This window comes from Lepisma saccharinum, chromosome 25 (genome assembly GCF_977018435.1).
Source record: "Lepisma saccharinum chromosome 25, izLepSacc3.1, whole genome shotgun sequence".
Classification (NCBI taxonomy): domain Eukaryota; kingdom Metazoa; phylum Arthropoda; class Insecta; order Zygentoma; family Lepismatidae; genus Lepisma; species Lepisma saccharinum.
The window spans coordinates 24070861-24084951 of NC_139253.1; the positions used below are offsets into that span (position 1 = coordinate 24070861).

Genomic DNA, 14091 nt, shown 5'->3' on the forward strand with positions numbered 1-14091 from the left:
CTTTATATGGAAAATATATTTCTGGATGTTGAAGAGAAGTTGAAATAGAGAGAACATCTGGTTGTACCCTTGAATTTTTGGAAAGTTCGCCTTGAAAACCGGGAATTATATTTGAATTTTTTCATGGCCCTAGAGTGGCCACTCTGAATATGGATATCAATTAACTTAATACATGAACGAAAATGAAATAGAAGGTATTTGAAAGAATTCGTACAGGAAATGTAGAATACAGTGCAGGTAATTGTTGAAGAGCATATATAGGTTCATGGATGCAAAAAGAGGAACAAGATAAACACATGCAAAGTTCCCCTACAGCGAAAAACAAACACCGCTTCATATGAGCTGGTGGTGACTTCAACATTAAGTAAAAGAGAGGGAAGTTAACTTTTAAAAGGAAAGTTGTGATCAAAAAGGAGAGTGAAGCTGCATTGGAAACAACAATCGAAACTTTCCAAAAATGAGGATAGGAACTATCCGAGAATTTTAATGGGGAAGGAAGCCACCGATATAGTTCTTTCAGACGTCCTTGGATCAGTTGTCTAATGCTGTACGGTGGGAATGTTTGTGTGCAGTGCATGTTTTCCTCATATCTATAAATCGAGACTATTTGAGCGTGCGAAAACATGCAAAAGTGAGACGGAGTTTAGAATCAATATAGTTTTAGATGAAGTAAAGGTAAACGTTCCCCGTCCATATTAGCCCTTGCCATGAAGACACACATTGGAGGGTGCTCAGATAGTCTCCTACATTCTCGACCTTGGCCTTTTTTTTTTTTTGTGACATGATCAGCACCACTCTCCGACAGACTTTACCCTCCAGGGATGCTCCCAGTTACCAATTTATTTGAGGCTGGATGAACCCAAGATCACATTTATGCAGGTACAAGGCCGGCACATTCCGATCTTAAATGGCTCTGCCCGGGAATCGAATCCTGTTGTTTCGCGTGCCAGTCAGACACCTTAGCACCTTTAAAAAAATTAAGAAGTAATCGGTAATTTTTCCTTTCATTCTCTTTCTTATATATCAGTTTTACTCATATCTCTAGTTTCTCATTCAGGAGAAACACAAACATCCATGTCTTACCGGGACAAAAAAGGACATTTACAAAGCAGTTATAATTTGCATTCAGTAATGTAATTGTTTTAATCGATAAAATAGAACGGAAAGATAATTATGTGGAAACCTAATTGCAGACAATATGAGGAAACAAATATCTTGAAATGTGTGGAGGCAAAAATATAATAAGAACACTGAAAAAATATATGATTCAACTCAATATAATACATGCAAGATACAAGTTAAAAAGAGGTAATTTACGCCGGAAGCAAAAATGAAAAGAATATAACATAAAGTAAAATAAAATGTTACTTTAACTTAATCCAAACAAGAGACATCTGTATGTGACAAAATAAAGCACTATACATAAATACATATAATACATATAATAAAGCGATCAGAGATGACGCACACTATATTACAAAATTAAAATTGATTGAGTAGGAATAAGCAAAGTGCTAAAGGTACGTTAAATATTTATCCTTAACTCGACATAACATTTAAATACAGAATGATTCAAAAGTCGTCACACATAGCATACAAAACAGTTTTGTGGGTACACAACATGTGAATGCACATGTCAATATTAGTTACCTAAAACTAAGCTTTCGTCAATGACATTGTGTCACTTTATCTGAAAGAAAAGAACAATGAGTGTGCTATATATGTATGGCGACTTTTGAATCACCCTGTAGAACAAAAGATTATGCCATAAGAAACGAACATAGACATTAAGTCTTCCATTCATGGTGTTTTCAATCACATAAGATTTAGATGAGTCATAAACCCAACTCCCTTCACTTTTAGCATCCTACCTGCAAACAGAATTCCGAGAATTACGGAACCACGTCCTGTAGCCACCCTGTAGCCCATAAACAAATCACACCTGTTCGTAGACGGTGTGAAATTTATAGCTAACGTCTGGGAGTCATTGTGATGACACCATGATAAACAGCACGCGAATGAGACAAAAATACCATTGCAAGAAGTGACGGGATTTGCTACATTAAAAGAAATGACATTTGACGAAAGGAAGTGGGATTTGGCAACAGCGCCTCTAACGGCGCTTGGAAACATTAATGTATCAGTGATTGCAAGATATAAGAAACTCTCCCACAATTTAGTTCTGCTTTATTGCAACAACGTTTCTGATTCGTCACGTAGATTTGAGTGGAGATAACACCACTCCGAGGATAAGTTCTCTTGTAGGTTTCGCTCATAGCGGAGGAAGCCTTCCATTTCCTTCCTCTTGCCGTTAGGAGTGACAAAGGAAGACTTTCTGTTGAAGATAGAAGTGTTTTAATTACAGCTAATTATATTACAGTTTGGTACACGATTACAGCATGTACCAAAGTAATACAGTACAGTTCCAGGAATATTGAGAGTAAATCCATTTTACAATGTACAAATAAAAGGAAGAAGGGCTGAGATGAATAGGTGTTAGTGAGGACATCGGGATGGAATGGAGTTGAAGACTGTTAGTGCATGATCGGTTTTGCGATTGGAATTTTCCAGAAAATAATATTTAGACAGTCAAGTCACGATGCAATTAATGAATAAGAAGCGAATTCGCCTGACACGGCATCATTTATCTTTGTCCGAAAAGTCATCGAATTACTGGGGCTACACCATAGAATACATTTTTTTTTAATTAACATAAATAGCTGTATGAACATATTCATTTTAATTTCAATACATTTGTTTTAACAGCTAAAATATTTAAGTCTTTTTAATGCAATTTCGCCAAGAAATGGTAGGTACTGTGAACATACTACACCTAATTGTCTTGTTGTAAGTACGTATAAAACCAGTAGTCAATTAGGTCTGTGGTAACAATTGTTTAGTACACGTTTGATTACTCAAGGATAATCTCACAGAACATGTAATGAATAAAGTGGAAGTGTTATGAAGAGAATGATAATATATTAAAACTCTTTTACACAATGTTATTTCCATCTCATATTTTTCGCACTGAGTGGTGTGCTTCGCAGTGAGCTTCTTTCAGTACCGACAAGTAGGCCTACATATATACGGTGTGCTTTATAGTGTTCGTACGAATTTTGTACCACGTACTACCCACTGGCGTACTCAGGGCAGGGATGGGGCTACAAAATTTTGAGAAAATTAAAGACTTCAAAAGAAAATAATAAAAATTGTGGAAAACCAAAGTGGTAAATGCACCCCCCCCCCCTTAAAACAACCCCCGATAACAATTTTTGTCGTTGAACAAATTTCAAAACGAAGATTAAAATTGTAATTACGAAATATATCATTGTGTATCCTGCCCCGTCAACCTTTTTCAATTCCAGTCCCACCCGAAAATAATTCTGCGTACGTACGGTAGCCAAATATATTCTTCTTACACATTCACTTACCAATAATTTTGACAGTAATCTCTTCCGCCCATCTCCATCCAAAAAGAAGATTTTTGGAACTTTGATTTATAAAGTCTCAAGCACTTAAGTCGAATCAGAAAAAAAAGAAACCAATCATTATAAATCAGTCGCTGATCACAACCTTATTCGTATTGTTGTGACATCATCAATGTTGTACGGTAACAGCAATAACCTCAGAGGAAATTATTTGATTCCTTGCTTTGATTTTCTGTTTTAAGTCCACTTTATGCACAGATAGGCTAATTGGGACTGGACCTACAGTTTAAAATAGGATCCGAATCACTGTGTGCCTTCACCGGAAATCTAACACAGGACCCCTCGATTACAAGGTGACGACGTTAGCACTACGCCATCGGGAGTCTACCAGAAGAAATGAGTGGGAGGAATCAGATTTAATGTACCCATGAATACTATTCAAAAAATGCGAACACATTTATTTATCTAAATTCAAACGCCCAACCCGCCCCCCCCCCCTTCCCCTGCTCCATTCTGACGTCACTGGCCCAGTCCAAAGGAATTACTCCTCATACTGAGTACATGTGCCATGAATGTAGTACACGCTCAACGACATATACCACTAATGATAACCCCATTTACAGTTATTGCACTATGATGACAATCAAGTCCCTGGGCACGAACACCACCTCGCATCCCCTTGATGACCAACACACGGTAGAACATTAATAAGGTCGGCATAACGATCTGTAGGGACTAGGAATATTTGTAGCTACAAATTTGTTTTTAATGTTTACGTCTGCCAACTCCATTAAATTTAATTTTGCCTCGTGTAAATTTGCTTCTCGAAATTACTCCGCTGGATCGCTGATCGATGTTCTAAGAGGACAGAAAGGTTGTTGGCCTATGTTCTCGTACAATGGTAAAAGTTTGTCCAATGAGAGGTCGTATTGAGTGATGTCGTCAAAGGTTTTGATTGGTTGGGTCCATGAGTAAGGGAAATATTTGCACGTGGGTTCTGATCTGATCAGGGTTGTTGGTCTAAAAACCCATAAATTCTAATGGATTATATTGGGTCCCGCAACAAGACCGGACCCTTTTTTCTCGCACAATTTAAATTCGGTCAGAGTTACGTATTGTATGTAACTGGACATACAGTTTAAAGTGGCGTGCGAACCACTGTCCAATGCGCCTTCGTCCAACGTGGGACAAGATGGGCCAGAAGGAAATGGTATTGATGGTCAGGAGAGGCTTGATCTTGCGAAATATAGGGGCAGATGGAAGATTTATGTTGCTGCGGCAATAAACCTTCAGGTTTAGGAACGCCAGAGTGGGGCAAAAGAGTGGACAACTTCATGGAGATTGGATGCCTCTGACTGCAGTGCTTGTAGCATAAGAAAGGCACGCTTAAATACGCTTCTTCAATACATGAGATGGAAGACACAATGGAGAGAAATTCACTTCTACCGGTATATAGGTTTATATTATTTTAACGTTTTCTTTTAGTTGTTGATAGTAATATGTTCCTGTGTAGGCACACCTAAATCCAGTAATGGAAAAAAACGTTTAATTCACACATTGGCTATATCCTCCTAAAAAAACGAAAAATTGTGGACGAACCCTTATGATAGAAATGTGCCTTAAAATACATCATATTAACCATCTTCGATAGAAAATGAAAGCATGTTGTCAGCCATGAACGCTAACAAGCGACTGCCCAAGATTGTATGTTCTTTCAAACGGAAATCTCGTTTGTTTTTCTTTAGTTACATCATAATTAACCGTGTTTCCTTTGTTGAAGCAAATGAACCCGGTGAGAAAAAACAAAGGACATGCAAGAAGGTTGTTAGCGACCTTGGACTAATCTTCAGAAGCAGCTGAAATGTAAAGGTTTCTCAAGTTCAAAGGCACAAGCTTCATTTACTTGCTGGTGTACCATGTGCTCGACGACAGGGTTTTTTTTTCCTTCCTGAATGTAGTGATTATGTTAAAAGGAAATGAGCCATTATAATTAAAAGGTTTCAAGTCGTTCCAGTTCAAATGTTCTTACTTCGGTGGCAGAACCCATGTTGATCGACCATTAGACAGCCTGATGACCCATTTTCTTGCATTCCACCAATATGTGACATACGTTGTGGGCCAAATTACATGCTGTCTATTGTGTAACACTTGACTGAAGACACACCTTGTGTTTATCTCTGTTTCAATTGGCCAAGTCAAATTAAAGGTGAAACTAAAAGTGAGTGGAAAGGAATTTCTCTTGAAAATGCCACGACAGAAATAGGTAATGTCAATTTCGAATGATTACATAGGGTTTGAGGTTTGTTCTATGCCCACTTTATGAACAAATAGGCTACAGTTTAAAGAGGGATGCGAGACACTATGCGTTTCCACCGGGTATCGAACCCAAGGCTTCTTGACAACAAGGGGAATTGTCTGTAGTGCAGTAAAAGAATCGCACGAAATAGGAGGTCGCGGTAATGCTGAAGCAACTAGAATCTATAATGAGGCATTCAAGGTTTACGTTGCCACTAAACCAAACAATCGTGGAGGCCCAAATGAATTTCTTAAGAGTTGGTCTGTGTAATATGTGACCACTGATCACACTTAGTCCATACACGTATCCTGATGTCATTATTTTGAAAATCAGAAAACGTAAATTCATTTGAAGTCGTTCCTTAATTCAGAAGGCTCGGCTCATAGTGATGACGTCGTCACCTTGTTATAAAGGGGTCGTGGGTTCGATCCGCAATGGAGTCAAATTGCACAGTGGTTAGGATCCCACTTTAATCTGTAGGCGCAATCCCGATTAGCCTATTTTAGCATAAAGGGGGCAAACAAAATGTTGTCTCCAAGAAGATACGGAGAGTAAAATGAGCTACATAAATTTGAAATTGAAATATCCAGGGAAACATTCAAGAAGTTGCCATATTGAAGCATGAAATACAGGTAGCCAACACCAAAGATTCTACTATCATTTTAAAGACTTTAAAATGGGATCTGAACTTTAAAAGAAATGTGCCATAGCGCTACTACAATTCTATTAGTAACAAATAATTTTTTCAGTAATGAAACAACTAAGTCAGTGAGATGGTTGGCTTTGTTTTGAAGCTGTGAGGTTAATAGTAATTCCATTCCAACATTCGTTTTTTCTTGTGGAAGAGAACTGAAAAAGTAGACTTCATCAGAAGCATGGTTTCGTCAAGTTGTATTGTATTGTCCTGGTAGAAACATCACGATACTAGAGTAATCTCACTGAATAAAACATAACGTCCCAAGAAGAACCACATAGAAGTTCAATCTTATTTACCAGTCGACAATTCATCTTCTTCTGAAGGAGGGAAAGTAATCCTTTTAATGAATCCCTGGTGTCCTTAACTAAACTGAACAAAATTTCCCTTAAATTTTTACTCATTGACTTCTTTGACTTCTTATAAAATTATTCTTTTTGAGCAACGTCAAATTAACTTCTTAATTATTGCCTATATTTCGTCCTGCGCAAAAAACTTTTATGACTAGCCTTAGTTTGAAGATGCATGTTAAGTCAACACAAACTGGCTGCCCTAAGGTGTCAGTTACATGGCTGTAGGTGGGGAAATGATACCCTAGAGGAGATATACGAGGATATAATTGCATGTATAAAGGTAGTACAGCTTTGAAGTCCAAGAAAGCATTGTCCACTTTTCATCTTATGCACGTTGAAGTGGCGTTACTAAGAAAAGCACTAACCTAACTGGGAATCAAACCAAGAACCATCCACGTCAAACGTTATGGTCTTGAGACAGTCGGTCAAGGTCAAGGTAAAGAAAGACATAAGAAGAAGATTGAAAAATCCTGCAAAATTCCAGCTGCCTTCCATTTTCATTGAGGGTGAAGATGACAAGATTTAAGGTCGTTAAGATTTGCACATCTGTAGAAATAGAAAGTGGTATGTACACTGAGAGAAGGACAAATCAGTATATGCAGCGTGCTTTGGGCAACTTTCATAGCCTATTCACTTCCAACTGGACAATCACCTTGTCCTCTTTTCCTTCAAGCGACTATTGTCCACGAGCTGGAGGAAACTAACCCTCATACACGCTCTAACCACTCTGCCAATGTGGTCTGAAGTAACTACATGATACGAACGCCATTCAAGGACCGAGTATTACGATTCCGAAAGAATGGCATCTGTACTACCAGTACAGCCAAAACAAGTGGTGAACAAAGGTTCATTAATGACTGTGGTACGTACAAAGCCAACCCATCTTCCGCGCCGCGGGGTCTGTAGGGCCTGAACAGCTTAGAGTTATTGAATATACATAGGAACATGCACTTCACAGTAGAAGAGTTGCTTCATTTCTTTTTTGTAAAAAAAATTAAATTAAATTAAACCTGAAGCAGCATTAACATACACCCTTAAAAAAAATACACGTAGGTAGTGCAATATGCTGAGAACCATCGATATCCGTCGTAGTTTATTTTAAATACATGAATATTACTTGCTGTCGTAGATATCCAGTAGTGAAAGAGAGCACTGCTTGAATTTCATTTACGAAACATCCAGAATAACTTACAGTTACTTTAAAAACAACATTAACCGTAACCGAGTTACTTTTAAAGCAAATAAACTTTAACTCGGCTACTTCTGAAAACTTACTTTCTGAAGACTGTTTTAAACGTTCTAAATTACAACTGTAAAGTAATCGTTGAATTTGTGGATTAAAGATACATAACTTTACTTTCTGAAGACTGTTTTAAACGTTCTAAATTACAACTGTAAAGTAATCGTTGAATTTGTGGATTAAAGATACATAACTTTACTTTCTGAAGACTGTTTTAAACGTTCTAAATTACAACTGTAAAGTAATCGTTGAATTTGTGGATTATTAAAGATACATAAATTTACTTTCTGAAGACTGTTTTAAACGTTCTAAAATACAACTGTAAAGTAATCGTTCAATTTGTGGATTAAAGAAACATAAATTTACTTTCTGAAGACTGTTTTAAACGTTCAAAATTACAACTGTAAAGTAATTGTTGAATTTGTGGATTAAAGATACATAAATTTACTTTCTGAAGACTGTTTTAAACGTTCTAAATTACAACTGTAAAGTAATCGTTGAATGTGTGGATTAAAGATACATAAATTTACTTTCTTAAGACTGTTTTAAACGTTCTAAATTACAACTGTAAAGTAATCGTTCAATTTGTGGATTAAAGATACATAAATTTACTTTCTGAAGACTGTTTTAAACGTTCTAAATTACAACTGTAAAGTAATCGTTGAATTTGTGGATTAAAGATACATAAATTTACTTTCTGAAGACTCTTTTAAACGTTCTAAATTACAACTGTAAAGTAATCGTTGAATTTGTGGATTAAAGATACATAAATTTGCACCGCCCACCAAAATGAAAACCTTTATTTATCTCTACCTATACCACCGAAGTAAAAAATCATAAACACGCCACTGAAGAAATACAAACAAATGTAACATGTCAATGTGACATAATGCATCTCGATTTGTCTCCGCGATAGTCAATAATCGATGTATGAAACTTGATATTTCAGCTACATAAATAAAGTTAATTAGCTCCATTGCCTCAACAAAAGAAAAAATATTAAGCGGATTTTGATGTCCATTGTTGTTGTGTCATTTCAACAAAAAAATTGATTATTATTCTCCAATACATATATAATTGTTCTCCGGGACACTACCTGTTGTTAAAGAAACTGTCATTCATGCTATCACGAAAAATCATAGAAATGAAGTTGGGGAATCGTAGCGCTGTTTTTGTTCTCATTTTCGTCTGTACAGAGCAACTCCCTTGTGTTTCAACAGTTCACGCCTCAGTAGCTGCTCTGAGTTCATTTGCATGGAACACGTGGTACAAATTGCTTCCGTCTCTATACTAGGCTGTGGTCTACTGGAAATATACTGGAAGTGTGGTCTCCATTAAATGCAGAAGTAAATTCAGATTATACAGCACACGTACGGGAGAACACAAGACTGTTTTTTTTTTTGTTTTTTTTTTAAATTGCATCTGTGGTCAATAAGAACAATAGAATCTTCCAATCTTATTTGTTGAATGGTTAATTTTCATGTGAAAACTTATCTTCCTACCATAATATGGTTTGATTTTTCCCTCCGTGTGTGTGTATGTGTGTTTGTAATGGCTGTCGCTATATTCTTCTCTTTCTCTCTCTATCTCTGTCCGTGTGTGTCCGCCATAATATTCTCTTTCTTGCCCCGTCTTTCTTTCCCTCGTTCTTTCTCTATCTGTTCTAGCATTACTTACGTACATCAAAGGCTGCCAGTCACTCTAATATCAACCCTTCTTTTAAAGGAAAGTAGTACATATGTAATCGACAACAATAAGCTCAGGTTCTGCAGCGATAACAACTAGTCTTGCATTGCTGAGGATACGGGTTTCAATCCCGGATGTACACATTACTGGTTCTGGTTCTACTTTAAGCTGTATGCCCGGTTTTAATTATTATTTCTGTACATAGACTTTAAAAAAAAGTTTTCCAACTTTTACAAGAACAAAGACAAATTTACATATTCGCAATGCCGGATATGCATCCTTATGGGACGATAAAAGATATATACGGCGATAAGGTGAGATCCTGGAAAGAATGTTGCTATGAAGCTTCGAAAGTTTCAAAAATGAATATTGCATTCTTTCCCAGCCATCTGTATATTGTTTCTTGATTGATTTGATTTATTTTACTTTACTTTTCTGCGACTTTTGACTAATTGCGAAGACGGGGCTGAATGCTGATAATATGAAATGAATGAAAAGACAATCACAAACTTAGTCCGGCCAAGGAAGACTAAACTACCTGGAGAGGACGATTCCAAACGCGAGAGGGGAAGCAGGGAGAAGCACTAGCCAAACTAGCCTGTGATATTTCGCTTGTACCTGTATGTGTTCGCTTCTTGTGTTCATTACCGCATGCTGTGTTGTGTCTGTGAGTTGTGATGGCTCTTACAATTCGCAAGAAACCGTTTTGAAGTGGAATAAAGAAAATTAAGACGTTTTGGCCCCTGTTGCACATTTACAAAACACCCTCGTTATACGTACTAGAAAATGTCACAAACCATTCAGTCACTACATTTATATTTATAATAATACATACAATCAGTGGCGTACGCAAGGGGGGTTACGAGGTTTAACCCCCCCTTGAGCTTTTGAAATATTATGAAAAATGCTGTGGAAAAAATAAAAATGACCAATTTATCACTGTCAAGGACCTGCGACAGTACTACTACTAATAATAATAATAATAATAATAATAATAATAAAAACAATAATTTGAATTATTATTCTCATGCAGCACGGAGAAAAGCACAGCATTCCAAACACGCATCTTTAAGAGTGAATGTCTTGATAATAAACACGAATTCTTGAAAATAATAAATATATAAGAGCAACTATGATTTTAAAGAGCAAGAAAGTTGTTTTGTATCTCAGCTGCAACAATGTTCAATGATCATGTATTTTCTTGTGTGAACAATGAGCATTAACTAAAGAAAGTTAAAGGCTAGGCCGACAAGAATAAATCAGTCACCAGTCCGCCTTCCCGTGGCACGTTTGTAATTTCTGAATTCAAACGACAATAAGCTTAATTATTGTAAAATGTTTTGTTGGTAACAACAGTTAGACAATCCAGATGTGAATTATCGGGGACATTTATGCGGCGACAAAGCCGGAAAAATTCCAATCAATTCCGGGAAACGAATCCGGATCTCTCGCAGCTTCTTGGATGAGTTCCGTACTTTGATTATTTCAATTTATTTTAATATATTTTCTTGTTTTTATGGATTTTCTTCACACTTAAAATGTCTCATCTCGTTGAGTAGACAATTATTTCGTAAGAAAGAAAAAAATGCTCTAGAATTTGTTAAAATTTGAATTACTAGAAATTAATTTCGTTTTATTGCTTTCATAAATACTATATTTATGTAGATCTCTACTACTTAATAGTAGTAGTGGTGTTAGTAGTATTATTAGTAGTAATTCAACTAATTAATTAATTATAAGTATTATTAATTAATTACGAGTATTATTTAATTAAAGTATAATAAAACAATGGTAATGTGAATTTAGAGAAAGTTTTATATATATATAACCCCCCTCTTGATGAAATCCTGCGTACGCTACTGCATACAATAATACTATTATTAGTGAACACTGTCCTGATTAATGCTGTGTACATTTATGCTAATTATAATATTTACTAAGGAGATCAATTTAATTGAATGATCTAAAATAAAGCTACTGGTTTACAAACTAGTTTATCTACTAATGATCTACTAATGTGACGTGTCTATATATTTTCGAGGCGATATTACTACGTTGAAACTTCATTGGTGTTTCCACAGTAGACGATTTTGAAGGAATCTGCTTCCGCCCAAAGTGCCGTCACCCTTATTTAGCCACTGAACACGTCCGGTTGGCGCATGCGCACTTTCGTCCATGGGCGACACAACACGAGCCCCATGGAAGATTATACTGGCCTTGAGTTCAGGCACCAGACCCTTGCTAGTCTGCAAAATGCAGTCCAGGATGCACTACGTGGAAATGAGGTTCATATTTGGGTGTTCTCAGAAAGGATCGGCCCTTACACCCCATTAAGTGTTTCTGCCCAACACATCACACATTGCTGTCGGCAAGGGTGCTCATCCCCCCCAAAATCATATCATGCGTCCCCCTCAAATCATATAATTTGCGCCCTCAAACCATATCCTAATCCCCACAACGTATTTAATTACGACAGCGTGTCTACCGAAAGTAACTTTTTTCTTAGCTTTACTGAACACTATACTTAATCTGCCCCTTCTCCCTAAACAGGGGTGCTCATCACTCAAGACCACTCCCAAAATCGTTCATCGTAATCGAGAATTTTGCTTGTCTTGTAATGCAGCTGTAGTATATAAATTTTACATTCACCTCATTAAAGCGCCAAACACGCATCCTAGTAACACATAATTGCGAGCGAAGCGAGCAAGAAAATTTTTACATCCATTTCTTTGCAGGCTTTGAAGAATATTAATTTAATGGGATGTTAATACTTTCTTAAGATCCCGAGATATTTAGTCTTTTCCAGCTTCCCCTTTGGCACGTTCGGGGTCGAAAACGTGTGGATATGATATCGCTAAATACAGTCTCCAAAATTTAATGTTCGAACTCTCTCTCCACTACAGAAATCTCTTCACAATCTAAGATTTAATACTTTATCAAGAGCTTCATATCCGCCCCCCTTTAAATTTAATACTCAATCCTACCACCAAAATTTCCAGGCCAATTTTAGACTTATATTGATATTAAAGAGTGGATATTGGCTCCTCCAAAAAAATAATTCTCAGTCTCCACACCAGAATTTCCGCAACAGTCTAAGACAATAGTAATACACAAGAATTGGATACCCCTCCCCCAATTTAATTCTCAATCCCCCTCTAACTAAAATACCCGCCATAATCTTAAGACCTAGAGTTGGATACTGTTACCCCCAAAGTTTAATTCAGAATCCCCCGAGAACCCAGGTGTCAATTAAGGCCTAATATGTAAGAGTTGGATATTTCTCCCCTTCCCCTTCGATAATACCCTTAAACGCTTTCTTTTCTTCATCTAATGGATTAAATATGGAGCATTTAAGGTGCAAATTTTTACGTATATTTTTGGAAAAAGATATATGATGTTGAATTTTATATTATTTGAAGGAAAAAAAATCCCTCCCATAAATCTCGATGGCGCAACCTGCTCCATAACCCCCCTCCCCTTGTGGGGGGCACCCCTGGCTGTCGGCACTCAAATGTCAACACCTCTTCCATGCACTTAGCCTGCATTGTGGCAGACTAATGAGGCTCTGGCGCCTGAATCCACAGCCAGGACAATCCTCTGTGGAGTTTGCACTGTCATCTTACTCTCATCCTTCATCCTCATTTAGCGATTAGCCAAAAGTGGCAGAACAAGTGACGTGCAATAAACTAAATCAACCCAAAAATAGCAACAGTAACGCAGTAAGAATGAATGCATTTCCGGACACGAGCGTACAGGAAATATTTTTTCCATATTCGTTTTGTGCACTGCTTCACTACGTAGCACGTAAACAATCCACTCCAACACTACACTAGCAACTGCAAGAACACTTATCTGCTACAGGTACACACGGACACACAATACAGGATACAATTACACACCTTCGCCACACTCATATCTGCTCCCTTCCTTCTCCGGTTTCACTATCACTACAGCCGCCATTCCTGTCCCACGGCACGCTTTTATACGTCCATGCATATTACGAGTTTTAGGTGGGAGAAAACTTCGCTGCACAGGTCGGGGGAAACCTCGTAAATCGAATAAAATTATTTCAGAGTCCGGATCCGTGAGAACCAGATAATGATGCAATGTTTTCTGCCACTGTGACTTCTCGCACCAGTTCGCGACAAACAGTTCACCCTCCAGTGACACGTTCTGTTTCATAAGAATCGTAAATATTGATAAATGTACACACGCATGTTCAGCTTCTCAAGATGTAATGAAGATTTTAACCGTGCGGCACCTCCAAGTAGGATTTAATGATATGCTGCTGATTTGTAAACAGGGCTGGGAAAGTAAACAACTCTTTTCCGGGTAATAAGCGCCTATGCGACTGTTACATGGGTGGCTGGCTCTTAATGCCTTACTTATGCACA

At 37.3% G+C, this 14091-nt stretch overlaps 1 protein-coding gene across 1 annotated transcript in view; it reads right to left on the minus strand.

Annotated features, from left to right (window-relative positions):
* The window catches only part of LOC145978722 (uncharacterized), a 30197-nt gene extending 16535 nt beyond the window's left edge, over nucleotides 1-13662 (minus strand). Inside the window, exon 1 of the mRNA XM_083111529.1 lies at nucleotides 13597-13662. Within this exon, the coding sequence (XP_082967655.1) occupies nucleotides 13597-13611 (15 nt within the window). The 5' untranslated portion in view covers nucleotides 13612-13662. The remainder of the gene's footprint in view (nucleotides 1-13596) is intronic.
* Between the last annotated feature and the right edge of the window lie 429 nt (nucleotides 13663-14091).